The sequence below is a fragment of the Nematolebias whitei genome, chromosome 19, assembly GCF_014905685.2.
Source record: "Nematolebias whitei isolate Nwh7 chromosome 19, NemWhi1, whole genome shotgun sequence".
In the NCBI taxonomy this organism is placed as follows: domain Eukaryota; kingdom Metazoa; phylum Chordata; class Actinopteri; order Cyprinodontiformes; family Rivulidae; genus Nematolebias; species Nematolebias whitei.
This window is the reverse complement of record NC_056516.1, coordinates 27,132,986-27,157,722: the sequence shown is the minus strand read 5'-3', so window position 1 is coordinate 27,157,722 and position 24,737 is coordinate 27,132,986. Positions and strand designations below refer to the sequence as shown.

The following is a 24,737-nucleotide window of genomic DNA, read 5'->3' as shown; positions in this document are numbered from 1 at the left end:
AAAAAATTAATAAATAAATCCAGTTAGAGATTTTTGCCTCACAATGCAGTTTTTTTTTTTTAAGCCTATTAATTTTAGTTGCGACATAAAATGTTGAGTGTCTATTAAAAATATTCAAAATGCCAGAGGAAGAACCTTAATGTGTCTGATCAAAAAACATGATTTATTTTAAATTTGATTAGTTCAATCTGTCTCATATTACACTTTTGGTTTATTTTAGTTTAGCCAAACTTAATTTGTCATCATATCAAAGCCCAATTTATTTTATCACTGTATAATAGCTTACTTAGTTTACCATAGCCTAGCTTATATTTACATAGTCCACCTTGTCTTATCTCATCTTAGCTCCTCCTGGTTGGTATCGTATCTTGTTTTACCCCATCATGCAATATTTGTATTACATTTTCTTATCTTTTATTCTTCTACCTATCTGATTTACTCAAAAGGTGATTAGAATTTTTTTCTCATTTTCATTTTGATGTGTTTTGTATGTTTCTCCGTGTTTAACAGCCCAGTGTGGTGGTACTATGGCAGATGTAAGTGGAGTTATTCTAAGTCCAGGTTACCCCGGCAACTATCCCAGTGGATTAGACTGCACATGGACGGTCAACTTACCTGTTGGCTTTGGTAAGATACGTAACAAATAAATAAAAAGTAACAAATATTACTCTTTTCTATTTACTCGGATGATGATTAATATTTGTCTCTCCTTTTCTGTGTGTTAACGAGAAACGTAATGTGCATAATAAGTCAGTGTTTGTGTCTTTAAACCATGTTGTCATTGAGAAAAAATTGCTTCTCTTTTAAAAAAAAAAAAAACATGAAGCTTCATTGCTTTTTTTTTTACTTTCACTTGCTATATTTATGAAAAAAAATCTTCTTACACTTTTTTCAGGTATTCATCTTCAGTTTTTAAACTTCTCCACTGAAGCGATCCATGATTACTTAGAGATCCGAAGTGGAACACTGGAAATGGGCTCGGTGATTGACCGGTTCAGCAGTCCGGTTATCCCTAAACCTCTCTTCAGCACCACCCATCAAACCACCTTCTTTTTCCACAGCGACTACTCACAAAACAAGCCGGGGTTCCACATCACGTACCAAGGTAAATGTTAATTCTGCCATTTTCTCTCCAACACCTTGTTTGCAGTGATCTCTTCCTGAGAAAGGAAAACAAAAGCAGATATCTGACTGTTCTGCTTGTTTAGCCGAAACCAGCCGTGACTTCATTCTTCAGGACCTTTTTCCACAACAAAACCAAGTACCTTGATGAAAAGGTTTTCCGCGATAAAGCCAAAAATATGGGCTGCTTAAAGGTTCCTCATTTGGATACATTTTCAGATTAGTTTAATATTCATGCCATCTGGCACTGAAGTGTTATATTTATTATGACAAATCCTTTAGGCAGCCTAAATTTGTTTGGCCTAATTCTCTTTATGTGAAAATTACACAGGGCTAATGAATAATGCCTTTTATCTGTTGACAGCAGCACTGCCACACTGCTCTAAAACAAGGGAAGCTGTAAATATTAGCACTCGTTTTACTTCGTCTGTCCTTCAAAATGGATGCGATGTTAAGACAAAAGTTGGCACTTGCAGCACTGGCTGTAAAAAGTAAAAAATCAAGGGTGCTGCAATATTTATTAATTAGGTTTAAAACTTCTTTCCTGAACAATCGAGAATTATTTGTCTTTATTCATATAAAAACTTGGTTCTGACAAATCGATCAAATGCTGGAATTGCTGGTGTTTTTTAACTTTCAATAACGTATTTTTAAATGCCAGCTGAATTAAATGCTCGGGCTGCTGTTTAATATAACTTTTTTTTTTACATAATTGTTGTTTTAGCGTATATCTTAGATCTTATAGCGTATTGTTTGACATTCGTTTAGCATAAATCTCAGTGTATATCTTAGATCCTTATATACTGTTTCTTTTTATACTTTATATTTTTTGCTATTGTTGGATTTAACTGTGATTTTGAGTGCACAATTTCATTCCACCTCATGCAATGCATCTGATGTGAATGAGAATAAAGAACATTGAACCTTGAAGTCTTTTATGTAATTGGTTCAGCCTTGTTAGCAGTAAAACTATATAAAGTTGTAATATTTTGGCAGCTTCTAATTTGAGCAACATTAAGGTTGAAAACCATTCCCCCTGCTCCATAGCCTGCTCTGTTTTTGCATGTTCAAACATGTATGTACCATTCATACAATGGTGGGTGTTGTAAATCCTTTCAAATACAGCCACAATTGTAAATATTACAAATGTTTTACTAATATTAAAACCACTAACATGTTTATGTTTGATGTTTTGCCATTTATTACGCTAAGCGTCATCATCAGTTAGTCATCAGTTAACAATTACAAAGGAAAAATAGTTTGTCTGTTAAAACATTTTATTTTGCCGTATTGTCTAGTTTGATGCATATTGCTGTGGTTTATTTGGCATCAATGTCAAATTAAATTTAACCAAAATAAAAATGTTGACCTCCTCAGTATCAAACCGTTTAGTCCTACAACAGCTGTTTTAAATTTTAGCTAGAGGCATACTGATGTATCATATTTGGTATTATTTTCATTCATCCTTAAACACAATTAAAAAATGATATTAAAATTGGATTAGATTAAAACTTATATGTAAAGTTCATTGCAGGCATTCATACAGTTTTGTATTGAACATTTGATGTTTTGTCTGTTTATACACACACACACACACACACACACACACACACACAAAAAAACACGTCAACTGATGGCCTATTGACTTCATGACAAAATATCCCATATTCAGATTAGATTATTAAGTTTTAACTGCAACTCTTTTTAACTTTCAATTAAGAGCAGATTATGGTGAATCCTTAGAAAAAGGGATTTGGCCTTAATGCATTATATGGTCACTTTTAATCTTAACCAATGACATAAACCTTTGCAATCCATCCCTAAATTGTTTGTATTCTTCTGAATTGATTTGGGGTTATTATCTCTCCAGCCTACCAGCTCCAGAGCTGTCCAGACCCTCGGCCTTATCGAAACGGCATCGTGATCGGCACAGACTTCAGTGTTGGGATGACGGTGTCGTTTGAATGTTTGCCTGGCTATTCTCTGATTGGAGAAGCTTCACTGACGTGTTTACATGGCATCAGCAGGAACTGGAACCACCCACTTCCACGATGTGAAGGTAGAAGTCTTCTTCCATCGCCTTTGTACTTTTTAACTGTCTCTTTGCTGCTGCTCCACTCTTTGGTTCTGCAGGTGTTAAATGCTATAGATGATGCTTTATGCGTTATTTTAAAGAGGATTTCGTTGGTTTATTATCTAGACTTCTACTAATTAACATCTTTCCTCTGATCTATCAAGTTAGAATGATGTATTAAATAAATGTATTAATTGCGACGTCATGTTGATGAGCACAGTTCCTGGATGTTTAGGCTTCAGAATGATTAAAAAAAAAATGCAACAAGTATTTTTTTATTAAATATTTTAAAACTATCCATGGTCAGTACAGTACTGATAGATATTTCCTCTCTCAGTCCTTCAGAGTGAATAAAGAGGTAATCCAAATTATCCACCTTAACTCTGTTAATATTCTATCTCCCAGCCTTGTGTGGCGGCAACATCACGTCACTCAATGGAACCATTTACTCTCCGGGACACCCCGAGGAATATCCAAACTTCCAGGACTGTGTGTGGAGTGTTAGAGTTCCACCGGGACATGGGATTTATATCAACTTTACCGTTCTGAGCACTGAGCCCATATATGACTACATTACTGTTTGGTAAGTTCTGTTGATTTCTTCATTTTGTTTTGGTTTTACAGGGTTTTTCTTCGGCGTATAGAGAGACTCTATCCTATTTATACACTTTTAAAATACATTTTTGAACACTTTCTTTTGGTTTAATTGACCCAACATTTAATGTGCACTACTGTTTACTTTTTTTTCTTCAAATCTGCATTCTCTAAAATGAGATCCTAGGTTTCAGTATGAGTTGGTGTGACTAGATTCATGTGTCCTTAAGGTTTTGATTGAATCTTTTGAAAAGAAGGTCTGTGAAAAGGCTATGAATCGTTAACATCTTACATATATTGTGCATATCATACATAGCTCTTTTAGCAGTCACATTTGTAAGATGGTGGCCGAGATGGGGTAGAGGCAGGGCAGCCCGAAAGTCTCAGGTTTAATCCCAGTCATTGCACATCTCGGGGTGTCTCTGAGCAGCACACCTTATCCCTAAATGCTCCCCGGGCACCTTCAATAGCTGCCCACTGCACCACCTGGTGGTGGATGGGTTAAATGCAAAGAGCCAATTTCACCATCGTATGGGAACATACAATGATGATAACATATAGCACATTATTATTATTACTAAAAATTTTGTTTGTAACGGGGATGCAGATCAAATAGTAGTTCATAGCATTGTCCAGTCCAAAGTAGATTGATACCCTCTTAAAACAACTTTCAAAATGTTATTACAGTTCATGCCACAACCATTGTATGGGGTTGCAATAGCTTGGTAGTCAGTGTTGGGTCTCTTAAACCTGACTGCATCAAGATGGCCATCTGGGGTCAAATAATTACCAAATACTGTAGTTTATGCAAGCTCCCTCGTAGTGGCGACACCTTTAGAAGGAAGCAGATGAAAAAGACAATAAAAAATAACAACGCGAAAATGTGGTGTAATCCTTTACACCACATTTAACTTAGCATCAAACAGTTATTTACATGGGCGTCTATGTTTATAAGTAAGCGCATTGGGCTAGCGTTTAGCATTTCTGTTGCAACATGAGGCAACTTCAAGCAGGGTTGTCATGATGTGGGAATGACCACAGTTTAAAGGTAAAAAAATGGTGTTGCTTTAACTGCTAAATACTTTTTTAGATCAGAGTTGTTTTTATTGTTTTGGTCTTACTTAGACAAGCAATTAGTTTACCGATCCAGTCAAAATAAACCATTTCTCCACACGGAGGCTGTTAAGGTAGTGAGCGGTCTACAATAAATTGGATAATAGTTTATAATCATTCAACAGTTCTCTACTTTCAAAGATCTACACTGTCCCTTTAAAAATTGGTATTTGACATCATTCTTTTTCTCATTATTTACTTTTTCAAACCTTTTTTATTTTTAACATTGTACCTCACATTATATTTAAACCTGATTCACTCCTGTGTGTAACCGCCCTGCCCAATTTTTCACTTCTCTCTTCATTCTTCTTCTTGAGAGGCACAATTATTGGCAACGGCAGACGTTTTGCCAATGCAGGTGCTTAAATGGTTTTCAGATACCACGTTGCCTGTTGCAGATACAAGGTGGCAGCTGAACCGTAAATAGACTGTTAAGCCTATTTCTGTGGGCGCCATGTCGCTGCCCCTTCTTTTTGTGTTCTTCTCCACTGAATTCAATGTCCCTTGACATAAACGCAACTGTGTTAGGGTGGTGTAAAGCACAGAGAACTCAAGCACAACACAGGAAAACAAAGTGTAATTTCAAAGTATTAAACATCTTATTTTACAACATTTTGTAGAGGAGCTGTAACACATAATTAAGCTCAAGCTTAAATTTCCAACATTTCCCACATTGTCTTATATCTTTGGATCCATTTTTAGGTTGGATCAACAATCTGAGCCATTGCTTTGTTTCATTTCAGTTAGTCTTTATTTTTAGATGCTTGCTTCAATGATCAGTTACTTTTATTACTTGCGGTCTTCAAAGTTTGCTGCTTTTCACCCACAGAATATGCTTGGAACCTACAAACTTTGCTAATGAGCCAATTAATAAGAGCATAATGACGACGCAATCAGAATTTACAACCAAGATGCTATTTCAATCCATCCTTGACAACTGTTTTTATTGATCATAACAATTATGGCAAAGTATGCCAATATCAAACCAACATTTAATTTAAATTTATGAACCATGTGACAACTCCAACTTTGAACAAACACCATCCCCCAGTTTTAAAGTATGGATTATTGAACTTCATTTATTTATTTTTACAAAAGACACATCTAGAGAATTATGAAAAGCTTCATCAGCTATCACAACAAAAGCATTCTAATTGTGTGTATCTGTGTCTGCATGTGTTGACTTGTCTGACTGTTAGCAAAATATCTCATAAACCACTTGACATTTTTTTATGAAACTTTCAAAAAACATGTTTATGTAGAATAGAATAGAATAGAATAGCATAGAATAGCATAGAACAGAATAGAATAGACCTTTATGGTCATTGCACCTGAGCACAACAAAATTTGGGTTTGCTTCCCAGAGCAAAATTAAAAACAGTGTGATGTATATATATATATATATATATATATATATATATATATATATATATATAAAACTGTATAAAAGGTAATAGTTACAGATGTCAAACATTCCAAATGTGCAACATAATAGTTCTAGATGTTCTTCAGCATGTTCTAGAATTGTGCCCCTCCAGGTGGCTGCATGTTGGAGCAGCTCTGTTACTTTCATTCAGTGATTTTGCTTTTGGAAACTTGAATTCATTTTTTTCTGGATGTAAATCACAGTTTTTTGATGATTGTTTCCTCTGGTATCAGATGCTGTGCAGCTGGAACAGCTTTCATTGTTGAAATCAGATGTCTCTTGTAAATGAGTCCTCGAGGCTAAATGGGATTACATGTCTAAATAAAGGTTGAATGAATGGAAGGATTTTTACTGAAACTTTAGTTTTGGACATTTGTTATGATGCGTAACCATGGCAACAAGGCAGTTTTCTACAACCAACAGCAGCTGATTAACATCTCAAATGCTCAAATAATATCTCAACTACAGCCTCAAATCTCAAAAGAGTTGAAAAGGATGTTCTGTGGACGCATTCTCATCTACCTGCCAGCTGTGCTCGAGTGCCTGACCACTGAGATCCTGGAACTAGCAGGAAACACGGCTCATGACAGCGGAAGAACAGGATCGTCCCTCTGCACCTACAGTTGGCTGTTCACAGGGACGAAGAGGTCGGCAGACTGCTGGGAGGAGTGGCCATCGCTCTGAGAGGAGTTCTGCCCTACATTCAGGCGGTCCTACAGCCCGAGGGAACTGATAGGCCAGCCGAGTCTGGGTGGACGGATCGGACGGCATCTGCAGCCAGTTTCTTAGGATCCACTGTGGGATGGACCTTTACAAGAGATCCTTCCTGTCTACAACCATCAGTATCTATAACATCTCTTAATGAAATGAGGATAACGAGTTACAACAACAAATAATTTCCCTTTGGGATTAATAAAGTATTTTTGAATTTGAATTGAATTGAATTGCATAAGCAAATTGATATAACACTAGTTGTCCCTCATTGAACTTATTCAGTTCTTATTACAGTTTTTGTTAAGTTCAGTAACATTGATGGATAAACAGTATTTTTTAAATCTGTTTGTTCTTGTCTTCACTGATCTGTACCTTTTCCCTGATAGTAACAGTTCAAACAGATCACGTACCAGGGAGACATGTCCTTTAATATGCTGTGGGCTTTTCCCATGAGCAGGAACTGTGTAGATCTTCCAGTGAGAGAAGAGGCAGCCCACGATCTTCTGGGCTGTGTTGATATAACTCTCTGGAGAGCTTTCGTCTGAGCCACTGTGCAGCTAAGATACCACACAGTAATGCTGTACTGTATGTTAAGTTGCTCTCATATGGAGCATCGGTAGAAAGACACCAGCAGTCTCTGGGTGATGTTCCTCCTGAGCTCTCTCGGGAAGTTCTCTCTGTTGGGCCTTTTTTAGCAACTCTGAGGTGTTCACACTCCAGGTCAGATTCCCTACAATATGGACTCCCAGGTAACAGTAGTTAGCTGCTCTCTCCACACAATTTCCACTTATAATCAGTGATGGGACTGCCAATTTCTTTTTCTTGAAGTCGATGATCAACTCCTTAGTGCATCTTAAACTGATTAACTTTGGCGTCAAACAGGTTCAAAATGGCTATCACAGATAATTGACATTTGCAAACACAAAAATGATTATAGCTTCATCAGTTTTACAGATATTGAGCGAAAATATGGTTTGATAGTAGATGGTTCATCCCCATCACATAATCTGAGCACTAACAAATCATGATCATTGCCTAAAACAGTGCCATGCAAGGTAAACAGTAAAATACATATCGTCAAGGATTGCTACTTTTTAGTTAAACATTTGCACTAGTGTAAGCTTCTATGATGCAATTTTATACATTAATGTGTTTAATCTCAGTTTGAATTTTAGTTTAGTATCTTACAAAACCACATATCTTGGCTGAGGCACCTTGTTTTCCTCAGTAATGGGGTTGTGATTTGTTTTCTGCATGGATGTCATTAGTGCATACAATAGGTGTAGTTCCAGACTATTATCGCCTTTCTTCTTTTCCTACATCAAACACACCAATGGCTGCTGAACCGTGCGCCTCCCACCTACACATGACCGTGTGAATTCCGTGAATTGTCCGCCCAGCATGTTTCTGACCCAGCTGTTTGTTGGGAAAAAGCAGGCAAATGACTGAACTCTCACAAAAGAAAAGACAACAGCCGCTCGAGCACACTGTAAAAACTCTCATCCTGGCTGGCACACAGTTCTAATGTTGGCTTCCAGTGGAGAGCACAGTGTCAGTGGTAAAGGTGTGATTTTCACAGCGGTCTTCTCAGTCCAGATTCAGCCGACCTGACAGTCACTGAGTCTACTAATTGGTCTCAAACTGGGAAACTTACTACAGGATTTCATAGCAAGACTTGTCAGATACATCAGATGGTAGCGTGTGCTGTGCAACCTCTCACCGTATATGTTACCACTGTGTACTGATAACTGTTTGTGACGGAAAACATTGCAAGAGAGAAGCAATAGGAGAAGCTACTCCTTGACCCCGCACCCTGTATGAATCAGAGAAAAGCAATATGCCTCATACAAGCCGACAGCTACAATTGGCCTTGTCAAAAAATAAAACGAGAGCTCAAAAATAAAACAATTATTTGAACTTGGTGATCTATTTTAATCGCAGGTAGCCTGACGTCGTTTCCTTTAGTTTGACAGCAGGTAGCGTTCTTTTTAAAGGCGGAAAATGCGAACAGCATCATGCCTCGAGGCTGAGCTGCTAGTTAAAAGCAATTTTTTTTTTTTCAGGAAAGCTAAGCCGCGTAAACCCGTGTTTAAACAAGGAGGCTGTTCAGGTTTGTGGATACAAATTTGCTGCAAAACCATTTTAGGTGATTTGCCAGTTGCCAGGGCAGCTCTGTCCACACTTGATGATAAATTGTGTTCAAATGGGTTGAACTACATGCTATTATTTTGACATGATCGTGGTTCAGAGCTATTTGAGTTGCATTTTTGTAGCTATCTCTTGCAAGATAAATTTATCCACATGACTTCACAGAGCTCAGTGAAGATTTTTATTTTTATTTTTAATCCACAACACTCTGACAGCTGTGCAGTTTTCCACACAGCTTTATTGTGAATTTAACAACATAACTGCTTAGACTGCTGCCCTCTGACTGATACAGTACATTATAGCACACTGTGACCACAGGGAGTCCAAAAAACAACTGGAACAAACGTTAAACCAAAGAAAAACTCTCACATAATATCCTGATTTATTCAGTAATCTACGTAGAAAAATCCAACAAAGTTAAATCAGGTTCTCTGGATGGTTTATTTTTGTTGAAGCGTTTCATGTATGTTGCATTTTATGAATATGGACATTAAAATTAAAATGTATTGGAGATTTTGGAAAGACAAGATCCATGAAACTGTTATCATGACAATGGAAGTCTACCCACAGTTTTGCAAGTTTTAGGCTGTTGGAAAATGTTCACTGCTGATGTTTCGAGCAGGTTTACAAAACCTATTGACGCCAATACATTGGAATTCAATGCAGTATTGATGGAATCTGTTTAACTTAACTTTTCTTTCTTTTTGTTTTATTACCTGTGAATATGGCTATGCGTGTCCTCTGGCTTTCTTCAGTAGTTCTGCAGCACCCTCTGCACCTCTACTTCTCAAACCTGTCCTTGTTGTTGTTGTATCTACAGTTTAGTCTGTAGCTTTGAACCTGTACATACCACAAATAAAACCACAGATTTGTGAACCTTATTTTATGACAATACATTATTTTGCTGGTGAATTATAAATACTTTGCTCCTCGGTTTGTGAGCTTTGAGACACCAGAGTTTAGAATTGTATTTATTTATTCTTTATGTATCTGTGAGGAGGAAGTTGGACTAACAACCAGTTGGTTTGATGTTGGACTAACAGCACGTTGTCACAAAATGTCCAACAGTATTTGCACTCAATGGAGTGGCTCCACTTATGTATAATAGATAATAGCCGAGTCCCATTTATCTTTCATTATTACCTCCAGAAACCCATTTCCTGATCACAGATAAACCTCCAACTGTCAGAGATGTTTTCAGTAATATTTAATTTGTGTTTTATGTTGGTTTTTTTTTTTATCCCATTGTTCTATACCAACAGATTTGGCCCTTTGGTTATGTCTTTTTCATGTCTTACATTTTTTCTTACTTAGCATGTGTTTTGTTCTCTCCTTTTGTTTGATCACAGGGACGGTCCAGATCAGTCATCCCCCCAGATCGGTCAGTTTAGTGGGAACACGGCTTTGGAATCTGTTTATTCAACATCCAACATCATCCTCATTAAATTCCACTCGGACTTCTCTGGATCCGGCTTTTTTGTCCTGAGTTATCACGGTAAGACAGTGACCTTCCAGCATATTCACAGTTCCAGAGGTATTATGGGTGTACCGCACTGAGGAAGTGGAACATGACATTTGATTTTTGCCTGCTCACTCGTAGGTGCCGCTCTCATTAACAGCTTTTTCTGCAGTTATTTTTCTTGTCCTGAAGAATAGTAATGAAAGTATAACGCCATCATTAGTTGTGGCTGCAATCATGAGATTGATTAGTTTTTCATTGAGCTGATCTGTGTTTAACTCCATTCTCATTAGGTTCTTCTAAGACCGGCTGCCTTTGAATAATTAGGCATGAAAGTTGATTCAGCTCAGAACCATTTTGCTACTTAATCAAAGTCCATTTCACAGCCCATCCAAACAACAGTATATTTGATGGAGGATTCTTTATTAGCTCTACATATGAGAATTTTACACCCGGAGCAGGACTTCTTTATGAATTAGCTTGAAACTATTTCAATCTAAATCGTGAAAGATGCATTTGTTTTGTCAGATAAATAATGGTAACTCACTGTAGCAATCAATTGAACTATTAAGACTTTTATTTGACTTTATTCTCGTAATACTACAAATTTATTCTCGTAATTTTATAGCTTTTTTTTTTTCTTAGCGTGGCAATGTAATTTTAATTTTTAATTTTTTTTTTTTTTAGCGTGACCCTAAAGTACGAAGAGCTTTAGGGCCATGCACAAAAAAAAAAAAGACATTGCCATGCTAAGAAAAAATATTAAAAGCCATAAAATTACGAGAATAAAGTCGTAGAATTACGAGAATAAAGTCGTATGAGACTTTCGTTTTTTTACAGCTCTCGTTAATTTTTTTTTTTCCACGAGTCAGATCCATGACTTGACCTGTCAATCAATCCAGTAGGCGTGTCAGCAAATGACCAATCTGAAGCTAAATGCTCCTTATCTGCAGAGAGCTGGAACATACCACCTTACTGTAATGTAAGCAGGTTCAAAGTCCTGATATTGACAATAATTTGATGCTGATGTGCTACCAGATTACACAACGCTGTTTTCAAACGGAAACATAAATGACAGTCATGACGTCATGACGTCGTATGCATCCCAGAAGCAGCATACAAAAACACACTAGCAGGGGGCAGTACTGGAACATCTTTTGAGTAAGGGCATCAATAACAATAAAGTTGAACAAATATTCTTCATTTTACCACAGTTAAAATGCGGTAAATCCTGCTTTATCATGTCGGAGTTCGGATAATATTATGACTCATTTTGCTTTGGATTTGTCATTTGCTGACACGCATACTGGATTGATTGACAGGTCGCGTTGTGGAACCGACTCATGGGAAAAATTAAAATTAAAGACAGCTGTAAAAAAAAAAGAAAAGTCTGGTACGACTTTATTCTCGTAATATTAAGACTTTATTCGACTTTATTCTCGTAATACTACATCTTTATTCTCGTAATTGTATGACTTTTTTTTTTCTTTGCGTGGCAGTGTAACTTTTATTTTCATTTTTTTAGCATGACCGTAAAGTACGATGGAGCTTTAGGGCCACGCAAAATAAATAAAATAATAAATACACTAACACGCTAAGAAAAAGAAAAAAAAAGCCATAAAATTATGAGAATAAAGTCGTACGAGATTTTTTTTTACAGCTCTCGTTAATTTTTTTCCACGAGTCAGATCCATGACGCAACCTGTCAATCAATCCAGTAGGCGTGTCAGCAAATGACCAATCTGCAGCTAAATGCTCCTTACCTGCAGAGAGCTGGAACGTACCACCTTAGTGTAAGCAGGTTCAAAGTCGTGATATTGATAATAATTTGATGCTGATGTGCTAACAGATTACACAACGCTGTTTTCGGAATCAAAAACAAAAGTCATGACATCACGTATATGCATCCCAGAAGCAGCATACAAAAACAGCAGGTGGCAGTACTGGAACACGTTTTGAGCATCAATATAAATAAAGTTTAACAAACAAATCTTCATTTTACCACAGTTAAAATGCAGTAAACCCTGCTTTATCGTGTCGGACTTCGTATAATATTATCATTCATTTAGTTTTGGATTGGTCATTTGCTGACACGCCTACTGGATTGATTGACAGGTCAAGTCATGGATCAGACCCGTGGGGGAAAAAAAGTCCGTAGGACTTTATTCTCGTAATATTGACTTTATTCGACTTTATTATCGTAATGCTACAACTTTCTTTTTATTTTTATTTTTTTCTTAGTGTGGCAATGTCATTTCTAGTAAGTATTTCATTGAGCTGCAGTGAAGACTTCGAGAAGAAAAGATTGTGTCAAAATGCAAGATGTTTCCACAATTCTTCCTCCGAGTCCTTCGGTGACCTGACTGAAACCCAGAATGTCATGGTTTGCATCAGAGGCGGCTGCCAAAAGTGCAAATTTAAATCGAAATGCCAACGAACCCCCCCCCCCCCCCCCACCCCAAAAGAAGCATCAATACACTGTTGGGGATATTTATTGTTGTCGTCGTCCTTTTGTTTATTTGTCTTTGGGTCAGGATTCTGAATGCCAGTAAAGACACGTGCGCCGTGCAGCCGTGTATGAGCGTGTCATGGATGTGAGACTGAGGGAGCAGATGTGATGTGAATGTGAAGATGGCGAAAAGGAAGAAAAAAAAATAGTCTTGGAGCTTAGTGAGATCAATGACTGCTTACAGTGATCCTCTCATGCACAGAGGCTCACAAACATTCACACATTCTGATGTACTGACACACACACACACACACCACGAGGCTTTGATATGCATGAGAGCAGCAGATACTATTGGCAGGTCTCATTTTCATAGTCAATTTCATCCTGACTTATAGCCCTCAGCCCACTCTTCCCCTCTCTCCCCGTCGGTCCGTCCGTCTTTCTGTCTATATTTCCATCCTCTCCCTGTGTTAGCGAGTGATCTATGCTCATGCAGTAATATTGATTACAGCCTTCAGCTCAGTAGCTGTGAAGTTCGTTGCTTTTTATGAGTCGGGCTAGTGGTGTATCCATGAAGCTACACTTTTTTTTAATTTTTTTTAGGCTATGCTTCACTGACCTAATCTGAACTTGAGCAAAAACTCAAGTTAAACTGATACAACTGCGATTAGAAATCAAAACAGTCTGTCGTTTTCTCTCTCTCTCTCTCTGAGGTTTCTCTTCGTGCAGATGTCTGAGCTGGCGTTGTGTTTCCATTAGACTGGCTAACTTTAATGATACTTTTTTCGAACACGTCCTCGCTTTACGATTGCACACTCGTATTTTTCACACTTTTGTATATAATATGTGTCTCTTTGTCCTCTCTCCTCTCCGGTGCTATGTCTGTGCTCCAAGCCTACCAATTAAGGGTTTGCCAGCCTCCTCCAGAGGTGCCCAATGCTGACATACTGATGGAGGACGGCGAGCTGGAGATAGGTGAGCTGTCTGTCTACCTGTCAGGCTCCTGATGGGTCAATCTGACATACAAACTGGAAACTTGTGACTTTCTGGTTTGCCAGTTGGATAACAAAAATCCTCAAGAATGATCTTTTGAATGATTCAGATCTTTTAAAGTGAAGTTATGAAGATTTATTATCTTACGTGTTGCAAATATATTTTTTTAAAGAACCTGAGTTTGGAGAAAAGAAGTTTTGTTCTGATTGGCTTGACGATCTAACAGCTTGTTTTAGGGAAGCCAAGACCAAAATGGATTATTGCCATATTAAAATAACTTTAATGGGTTTATCTTTCAGGGATTTTTATATACAGTTCTGTTATTTGCAGTTGTGAAATCAGCAACAGCTAGCTGTAGCACTTCCAGAATATTACATTGTTTCTGCAGAAATAACCGTGCTGTGTGAAACTCACAGCAACATGGTTTATGAAACGGTGCTTACACGAAGCATCAGAAAAGTTTTGAATTCGGGGTTATTTTTAATGGCAGCAATCCAATTTGATCATAGCCTCACCCAGACTAACAGTTAATTTAATGATCTACTCAAACTTTAACTCTAATTATACATTTCTCATAACTTTAACATCCAAAAGTATTAACATGTTGTATTTGATAGATAACACCATTTAGTTACCAGTTAACCTGAGAAGCATGGTTTTAGTCTGTGGGGGGGGAATTATAGAGTTCCTAGTTCCTAGAATTAATTTAATTGATTTATTTTTGTATGCCAGTGTTTTACTGTACATTTTTGGTAGTGCTAACCAGTTGCATTTGCTGTGACTTTCAGAATTGTTTGAAGCTGTAAGGTTAATCTGTCTGCAGAACGGTTCATTTCAATATGGCATTCACCTGAGAACCTTGGTGTGCATCACATTTTCAAAATGTTCCAGAGTTGCTCAAAAAAATTATAAATTATTGTCAGTTTCATAAATTGTTCTCTATGTATATTGAAAATGGCTTTTCACATGTGTTAAATTACCTTTTCCTATTTTTACTTCTAAAATATGCAATGTTTATAAAGATTATCTAAATGTTCTAAAACTAGAGAGTAAATGCAAAAATTATTAGGACTTTTTTTGGTTTTGATGAAATGTCGATTATTAATTGATAGCAAATCAATTTTCTTCTAGCATTTTGACTTTTTAAATTATGATGAATGTCTAGTGCTGAAAATACAACTCAGATTTAATGTATCAATTTTCATAGTTTAATAAAACTTTACAGAAAAGGTAGAAAAAATTAAATGGGAAAAGTACAATCATTACTGCCACAGCTGATATACATTTTTTTATCGCTCAATTAGTCTTTTGAATTTTACTGATTGATTGTATGTACCTTTATACTTGCTGAATGGTTAAATATCATAACTAATTTATATTTTTTTAATATACAGTATATAAAATATAATATATATATATATATATATATATAATTGTGATTTTTTTATAGAGTAGATAAAAAGCCAACCATTCCTAAACAACTGTAGCTGAGTAAAATAAATGTTTCTCTTGAAATTATGTTAATATTGAATATGAATTACCTCAAACCTGTAGAACAAAGTTTACATTCTGCGCTGTAGTCTCAGTTTTATCAACCACTTTGATTTTTGAAATCATTTCTTTGTTGTGATTTTGTGCCAAAAGGTGACATCATCAGATACAAATGCCATCCTGGATTCTCATTGGTTGGCAGTGAGATTCTAACCTGTCGCTTAGGAGAGCGACTACAGATGGATTCTCCACCTCCAATGTGCCAAGGTGCTAATTACGATTTCCAGGAATCGATTTTGACAGCTTTGAAAGTAAAAGTGTGCGCTCACCTAGCTTCACCCTCACTTCTTTTCTTGCCCTCGCAGTTCAGTGTCCCGCCCACGACGTGCGATACGACTCATCGGGCGTCATCCTGAGCCCAGGCTGGCCAGAAAGTTACCCGAACCTCCAAATGTGCTCATGGAGCGTTAACGTGGAGAAGGGCTACAATGTCACCATAACCTTTGAGAGCTTCCACACGGAGAGAGAATTTGACGTGCTGGAGATTTTCGATGGTAACACAAACGCTCAGTGCACAAACCAGTAAACATTTTAATCGAAAGGCAGAAATGAAATGCAGAACTGGTCACAGTAATTTTAAAGTAAATTTTAGGTTCATAAAGCAGTATATTTCTACAGTCTTATTTATTCTTTGGTACTGTGCTTGTTTTTCTCCCACCTCCTTGTCTTTGTCTGTCTCAGGCTCCACACCCAACAGCCCAACTCTGGCGACGCTGAGCGGTGACCTGCCAACACCGTTTAACATCACAACCTCTGGACACCAGTTTCTAGTCCGCTGGTCCTCGGACCATGGCACCAACAAGAAAGGCTTCAAAGTCCGCTATGTTGGTGAGTACCAAAGTATGTATCCCAACTTTACTTCTATTTCATAATACAATGCATGAAACAAAGGACGGAGACCGACAGAAGGACTGGAAATGCACGTTTTAACTTCTAAACTGTTTGAAACCATCAAATATAATGTTCACAGCAACTATTTAAATGTAAGAAAATTGAGTGTGTTTCTAGTTGGGTTTGTTGTCAAATTTAGAGTAACACTGTATTTGTTCACCCTAACTTCCTGCTCGACTTCTGTCAGTCTCCCTGAAACAGCTCACTGAATGCATTATACTATAGTTTAGTCGTTAATAAGATGGTTCAGATCTTTTGAAGTGAGGTTTTGTGGAAAGCTTATGAACAATTACTATCTAACTTGTTGCAGATGGCTTTTTAAACAATCTAAATTTTGGATTAATGGTTGAATTTTGACCAGGTTGAACAGCTAACACCAAGTCCGAAAGCAAAATTCATTCATTCAACCTTTATTTATACAGGTTAATCCCACTGAGCCTCGGGGGACTTGTTTACAAGAGAGACCTGATGCAGTGATGCTAGTAAAAAAAATGAAAACAAAAAATAGAAAGCCTCCTGCCACAAAAACAATTCTGAATGGTTCAAGCAAAAAAAATAAAAAAAATAATATCTACACCATCTTACGTTTTGCATTATGCAGATTTTTTGGCAGCAGTGTCATGAACGTTGGAGTGCACCAGAGTTACTGCTAGCTGCTAGCTAGAACTTTACACTTACAAACAAACAAACAAAAAATTAATTACTTATAATTAAAAAATATTGTAAAAAAACAATGTATTACAATATTAACAACTTTACCCTAAAAGTGAAAAAAAAAAAAAGTGTCACGTGAATATTCATGAACATGTTTAAAATGTTTCAGAAATCATCCTGGAAACATAAATTACAAATAATTTTCCACATGTGAAGTTTGAATGACTGTGTCTTAAATTCACTCATAAAACACATTTTACACATGTTTAATTTAACATGTTTCACGTGTGATTTCCACTTGTGAATTTGATGTTTCATTTTATGTAAGCTAAAGTTTATAAAATAGTGGTCACATAAATCGCTATGAAAATTTATAAAATGGAGTTGTTTCAAGATGGCAGCAATCCATTTCTGCCTTGGTCTCATTCTGACCTCATCAATTCAATTCACTTTATTTAAATAGTGCCAAATCACATCAGACTATCATCTCAGGGCACTGAACAGAAACATTCACATACATACAAAAGCCAATTGGTAAAAGTTCTCTATCTAAGGAAGAAAGCCAACAGACTCATTGAATTTTCACTTTGTCGCAGTCTCCCATTCTGAGCAAGCACAAAGGCAACAGTGGAAAGGAAAAACTTCCTTTAAACGGGAAGAAACTTCCAGCAGAACCAGGCTCAGGACGGGTGGCCATCCGCTTCGACCCGCCAGGTTTGAGAGGACAGGAAGGAGAAACAAACGAACACAGAATGGCAGGTCCAGATGTAGGAGCAGGTGTACACACTGTTGGAAATAAGACAAAAAACACCACAAGTCAAGGATAGAAATAATTACAAATACAAAACAGGTAGCGTAAGTAAAGAAAGCAGCAGAGTGAGGAAATGTGGTCAGTTTGTCCTCCAGCAGTCTAAGCCTATAGCAGCGTAACTACGGGATAGCTCAGGAAACTAATCATTGATGTACACAAATTCAAACTCTGAGTCTCCAAACTGATGTTGTTCAAAGATCTTTTTTTATGAACAGGTAAGATAATAACTGTTCAGAACATTTCCACACAACCCTAATTGTAAATATCTAAAACCATCCCTTTAAGAAGGATCTGTCCTAAGAAAGCTTGATGACTACAGATGGTGTTTTACAGCAAACTTTACATTTGAACAATCCTGCACCTGGGCCTGCTGAGGCTGACTTCAAACTGTTGTGTAATGAGCCATGAGAGCTTTATTCAAGGACATATTTGATAGTTGGAGACACGGAGACAATTTTACCCGTTCGGTTTGCTCATTCACTCCGCAGCTTCTAGTCAGAAAGGCTGCTTCTTTAACCTTTAAAGCACCACTGCACTGTATGATGAATTATATGCTGAAGAGTAACTGAAAAGCCTCTCAAGACACTTGGTAACCTTCTTCTTGGACGTGATTAATGAGAGCCTCGATGAAAAGTGTAAAACATACTGTATGTTGTATTAAAAACACTGTCCAAGCACAGGAATGTGTTTAACCTCCAAAATCAGGCCAATGGCGGCACACTTCTTCCTGCGCAGGATCATAATGTCCACGGACTTCAAACAAAAATGTAGCTCCTGTGGTAAAATAACGCTTCCTCATTATAACTTGGTCATTTTAATATGCTGAGTGATCCTTTCAGCGCAAAAACGAACTGAAGCTAATTGAAATCAGCAGGTGAATGCTATCAGCGTTAAACCTGCTGCAGGGGGAGAGGAAGGAGATTGGATCTGATAAGTTATTGTCAGGCGGCCGCTTCGTCCATGTACCGATTAAAACTTTTAGGGTACTTAAAAATAAAGCGGTGTGAGAGCGTCTTAATTAGAATCCACCTTACAAAAACCCCACTGACACCCGTTCTTTGAATTCAAACCAAGAGGAACAAAGGAAAGAAAATGACTGTACTCTCTGCTGAGTGGTGCCAGTTTAATTGATTCAGACGACACAGATTCAGGGACATAAAACAGGCTTATCAGTGAGAACTAAGTCCAGTACATAACTTGTTTTTGAGTATGGCTCTTTATGAATGCGATTGAGGCCATAGGCGCTGCAACAATTATACGTGAAGGGGACATGTCCCCCTCACTTTACAAAAATACTCATTTGAACCTCCCTACATTTACCATGAACTATTAGTTCACCTAGCTCTGTTTCTATTTCTTCATGAATGAATCCATTAGGTTTCTCCTCCGTCACTTGGCTTGGCAGGGCGCTCATGTCTTCTGTTTTTTTTATTTTTTTTTTATGTCAACAGGGCAGTGGGGAAGGGGAGACACCTCTGTGTTGCATGCCGCTATCTTAGCGCTACGTTAGTGCTGGTAGTTGTCGAATTGCGGTAACGCCTTTCCCACATTGTAAACCTTGATCTCGCTTAAATCCAGAGTGCTCGATTACAATAACCTTTATGGCTGAGTGGTACCTTTACAGCTGGGCTGTATTTGCGCCATTGCGTATGGCCCCTGTTTAAAGGATTCAAGGTTTTTATTTGTCATACGCACCACATGTGGTACATGTGGTAGAATGAAATTGTGTACACAGGGTCCCAGTTACATCCATCAAAAGTATTAAATGTAAAAGAAAAACAGTAATAAGATCTAAGAAAAACGTTAACTAAAAATACGCTAAGCACTAGTAGTATAAAAACAATATGCTGAACAGCAGCACGAACATGAGTCTGTGTGAGCAGATGAGTATGAATGAACAAAGCAACATGAAACAAATCAGCAGCAACACGATGTGATATTTTTCACAGTGATTATCCTTGGTAGATATTAATGAGTCTAACAGCCTCAAGGTAGAAGCTGTTCCTCAGTCTATTGGTTCTAAACTTAATGCTCCTCAACCTCCTGCCTGAGGGGGAGCAGGGCAAAAAATGTGTGCTGGGTGAGTGGGGTCCTTCATGATGCAGGTGGCTCTCTTCCTGCATCTGGAGGTGTACATGTCTATGATGGTGGGGAGGCTGACTCCAACAGCGAAAGGCGAATATTGTACAAAACGCAATGTTTCACCTAGATTTTCTTAGATTCCACACATTTAAAGCAGGTTTCTTACCAAGTTTGAGGAAATTCAGCTGTGTTGTTTTAAAGACATTTCAACTTTATTGTACTTTAACAAACACCGCATCAGGATGGCACTACTTGTGTTTATAGGCAAAAAAAAAAAATTACCACTAGACGTTTTTACTTGTTTGACACTACTCATCTAAAAGATGTTTCTCTGTTTAACGATGGACAACTCATTTCAGAGGAGCTGACTCAACCTTGTTAGATCTAGTGGTATTTTGCTTTCATTATTTAATGTGCCTTTAAACACGTTGTACGGACGTGCATTTCAGTTTAAATTTCTTTAAAACCCCACAACTTATTATCCTCAAACTTGGTGAGAAACATCCTTTAGATGAGTACCGGTAGTGTTGAACACAAGTAAAAAAAAATCTAGTGGTAATGTTCGTTTTTTTTGTTGTTTTTTTTCATTTGCCTATAAGCGCAAGTAGTGTCGTCTGGACGCTGTGCGTTGAAGTGCAATAAAGTTGAAATGTCTTTAAAACAACACAACTGAATTTCCACAAACTTGTTGAGAAACATGCTTTAAATGATTGGAATTAAAGTAAGAAAATCTAGATGAAATGTTGCTTTTTTTGTACATTACAGTATTCACCTTTAAACAAGGGCCATACACAATGGCTCAAATACAGCCCAGCTGTAAAGGTTGTTGTAATCAAGCACTCTGGATTTGAGTGTGAGTAAGGTTTCTGAATCCGGGGAAGGCTTTATTGCAGTGGTGTCGGTGTTAGGATGCGTGAGAGAAGCGGATCATGCTGTATTCACACAAGGAGAGCTGTTGGTCAGGCTACATCTTGTTGCTCTCAGAAATAGTTACTGAATCAAGTGTTTACAAATGTAGGTAAACATAGTTGTTTAACAACCCATTAAAATACACCAGAGTGCAGAAAATGGCATCTACTTTATTCCAAAATTTCTGGGGGAGGACACCCAGACACCCCCACCAATGAGTCCCCTCAACATTGCAAATGATTCTGATACCAATAACTGAAGTACAAGATGTCACCATTACTGGAAGTTATTATTGTACATATAGATATTATAGTTCACTGCTATTCATATAAAGGCAAAACGAGGATTAACTGCAATTTTAGATGCCTACTGTGCTTGATGCCAGGTTGCTGGCAGGGCTTCTTCATGCAGATGCCAATATTGTCTGGAGTACAAAATGTATGCTCCTTGTAGGTTCATTTTATACACTTTATTACAGCCATTGATGAATTTGTTAGAAGTGCATTCACTGCAATGTGTCTGGGATTTTCTATGCAGTTGCAGACTTATGGTTCAATTGAAAAGCTACATTAAGAAAAGTTGGGGAGTGACATATTTAAAAGTTACTGTTTTTTTTTTAATATATCAATTCTAACTTGTAGAAAGCAGTTTTTTCAATGTTGTGTAATTAGTCTGTATATTATTGTTGCATGTATGTAAAGCTTCTATCTGGGTTTTCTTTTTCTAACTTTAATTAATAGACAAAATTGTGCAGAATTGCTGCAAATCTAATATTTTTTCTTAATGCATGTTTATATATATATTTTTTGCACAGAGAGAAATAAATTACTGTAAAGTTACATCTGCCTAATTTCTGTTTTAGTTACGTTAAACCTTCTTTGTGTGAAGCAGTTTATGTTTATACATATTGTATTGCTTTTAAAAATGCTTTTCTTCTTCTGCAGCTCTGTACTGCTCCACCCCAGACTCCCCCCTCCACGGCTCCATATCTTCCCAGACTGGTGGTCATGTCAACAGTGTGGTGCGGTGGGCTTGTGACCGTGGTTACCGCCTCATAGGCAATGTCACAGCAACCTGCCGTCGCACTCTTCTGGGATACCATGCCTGGGACTCGCCAGTGCCCGCCTGTCAAGGTCTGTGGAAATCTGTGTTTATACAGTATTTAAAGTTAAATTGTGTTAAAGTACATGCAATCTGGAGCATAAATTATGGTTAGGTGTGATTTATTTTTATGCTAAATGTTCAGTATATTCTTCATAAAGATTATCAAAGTTTGCATTTGCCCTTGTTGTCTGTATTTTGATCAATTTTGCTGTACTGCATTTCAGGGCTACAGTAGATTAAAAAGATGTTTTTCTTATAAAATTCAATCAGAAGTTGATATCACAGTTTGTATGGACTATAATGATATTAGATAAGGTGTGCTGCAGTAAGCTATCATTTTCACTTTGACTTGTTATCTAGAAAGTGGCAGTAATTTTAATTAAATAAAAAGTTTGCATGAAACTTCTTTGCTGACTTCATTTGTAGCTAATGGATAAAGCTGCCAAAATAGATGCATTTATCTCCAACAAAGCTGGCAAATGTTGTTCCTTCTTCCATTTCCAACCTCGTTACAAGTGGAAACAGCTTTTAGCAGCTGACATTGATAATCAGACGGAGGGTATATTGTGAATTGTCAAAGCTGTGTAAATTCACCATCTATTTAAAGCAGCGATGGTCAAAGTTCTGCAGCGTGGACATATTTTAGGAGAAACGGTTTGAAGTTGTGATCAAAGATCTCTTGTTTGCATATTTTTAGTTGGATCACTACATTGGTGAGCTCGTAAACAAATATGCATAATAATAAGTCTGTTTGCATCTCCGGAAATATTTATTGTACAAAACCTGCACTTCCTGACATTTTGTTTGCTTGTTGTCATCTCAGTCGGCATGCATCTCTCTCCTCTCCTTAGCTGTCTCATGCGGGCCACCGAAGGCTCCTATAAACGGCGGGGTGCTAACGGCTGACTACTCTGTGGGAACGAGAGTTTCCTATTTTTGTAACGATGGGTACAGGCTCTCCAGTAAAGAACTGACATCAGCCATCTGTCAGCCTGACGGAACATGGAGCAACCACAATAAAATCCCAAGATGCTCTGGTTGGTGACACACTTGGAGATTGGTGCAAAATATACACCATTATGCCATATTTAAACATTAAACATTATTAAAAAATGGGCATTTTTGTTTAAAATTTCACAAGCATTAACTTTAAGAAAAATGCATTAACTTGACAAATACATTAGAAAGGTATTTAGTCTGTCTTGATTTGAGGATGGGACTTTTTCCAGCTCTAGCAGATTTCATAAAGCTTTTCTTTTCTCTTCTCTCTCCCCTTTGGCTTTAGTTGTTGTATGCCCAAGCATCGGGTCCTTTTCTCTGGAGCATGGCCGATGGAGGATTGTCAATGGCTCTCACTATGAGTACAGAACTCGCATTGTGTTCACCTGCGACCCCGGATACTACAGATTAGGCCCTGCCCACATCCAGTGCTTAGCCAATGGCGTGTGGAGCTGGAAAAACGAGAGGCCACACTGTCAGAGTAAGTAGAAATATGGTGATGACAAAAGCAATAAAAATAGCAAACGAACCAGTGAGATATGCAATAGACAGGTGGAGGGCTAGACAAAATTTAAAATATTACTTTTAAAACCTATTGACGGTAGCCCCTCACTTATCGCAAGGGTTATATTCCAGACACCCCCGCGATAGTTGAAAATCTGCCAAGTAGGAACGCTATATTTTAGTATTTATATATATTTAAGGCTTTATAAACTCTTCCCACACTCTTGCAATGTTCTTAACAATGTTCTAAACTCTCTAAATGCTCTAAAAGAGCACAGCAAAGAGAGCAGACAGACTGATGCTTCAGTTACTGAGCCCCAGGGGTGGACTGGCCATCAGGAGCACCGGGAAATTTCTCGGTGGTCTGACCTGCTCAGTGCTTGCTATGGGGGACTAAAGGCTTTGTTTGGGTCAGCTCTGCTGTGACAGACAGCCTCTGGGTCTGTCTTATACCTGAGTGAGCTACACAAGCGTCATGAATTGTTTTTTAAAAATAATCAAGCGTGACCCAAACCAAGCCTTTAGTCCCCCTCAGCAATCACTGAGCGGGCCAGGCCACCAGGAAATGTACTGGTGCTCCCGATGGCCAGTCTCCCCTCAGCACAATGCTCTGGTTGGTCATCTTCCATCAATCAACCAATCGTGTGTTGTGTACATTCTTATGTCGAAGACTCACGAAAGAGTGAATATGCAACAGTCAAACCGCAAAGTATCGAGGGACTACTGTACCTTCTACTTGGTGCCATAGAGTGAGGTACTTCTATATGAATTAATGTAAAATCTGGTAAAGTTTATATTTATGCATTATTAAAGTTGTATGAACTTGACTGACAGGTGAATTTTATTTTTTTTTACCAGTCACCCATGGCCCCAATAATGCCAAATGCCAAATCTGAAATGTCAGAAGGGTTGTCTACAAACTGTTGACAATATGGTGGAAAAATACATGTTTTATGTCCAGTCAATGACAAAATGACAACCTCCACCCTGAGGCACTAAACCCCCGTGTCTCACCTGAGTGTGTGATTTCATGAGATGGAAATGGTGTACAAAAGCATGCTTTTTTTTTTTTTTTTTTTTTTTTTTTTTTTTTTTTTTTTTTTTTTTTACAGATGTTGCTAAATATTGTGTTAAAGGACA

General features: G+C 37.6%; 1 protein-coding gene across 1 annotated transcript in view; it reads left to right on the top strand.

Annotated features, from left to right (window-relative positions):
- Positions 1–24,737, top strand: part of LOC119425451 (CUB and sushi domain-containing protein 3) — a 504,865-nt gene that overhangs the window by 436,764 nt on the left and 43,364 nt on the right. The window contains exons 37-48 of the mRNA XM_037692978.1: positions 511–627; positions 896–1,105; positions 2,993–3,181; positions 3,602–3,779; positions 10,541–10,686; positions 13,994–14,074; positions 15,737–15,850; positions 15,949–16,137; positions 16,325–16,471; positions 21,935–22,123; positions 22,946–23,131; positions 23,380–23,574. Coding sequence (XP_037548906.1) covers positions 511–627; positions 896–1,105; positions 2,993–3,181; positions 3,602–3,779; positions 10,541–10,686; positions 13,994–14,074; positions 15,737–15,850; positions 15,949–16,137; positions 16,325–16,471; positions 21,935–22,123; positions 22,946–23,131; positions 23,380–23,574 — 1,941 coding nt within the window. The remainder of the gene's footprint in view (positions 1–510; positions 628–895; positions 1,106–2,992; positions 3,182–3,601; positions 3,780–10,540; positions 10,687–13,993; positions 14,075–15,736; positions 15,851–15,948; positions 16,138–16,324; positions 16,472–21,934; positions 22,124–22,945; positions 23,132–23,379; positions 23,575–24,737) is intronic.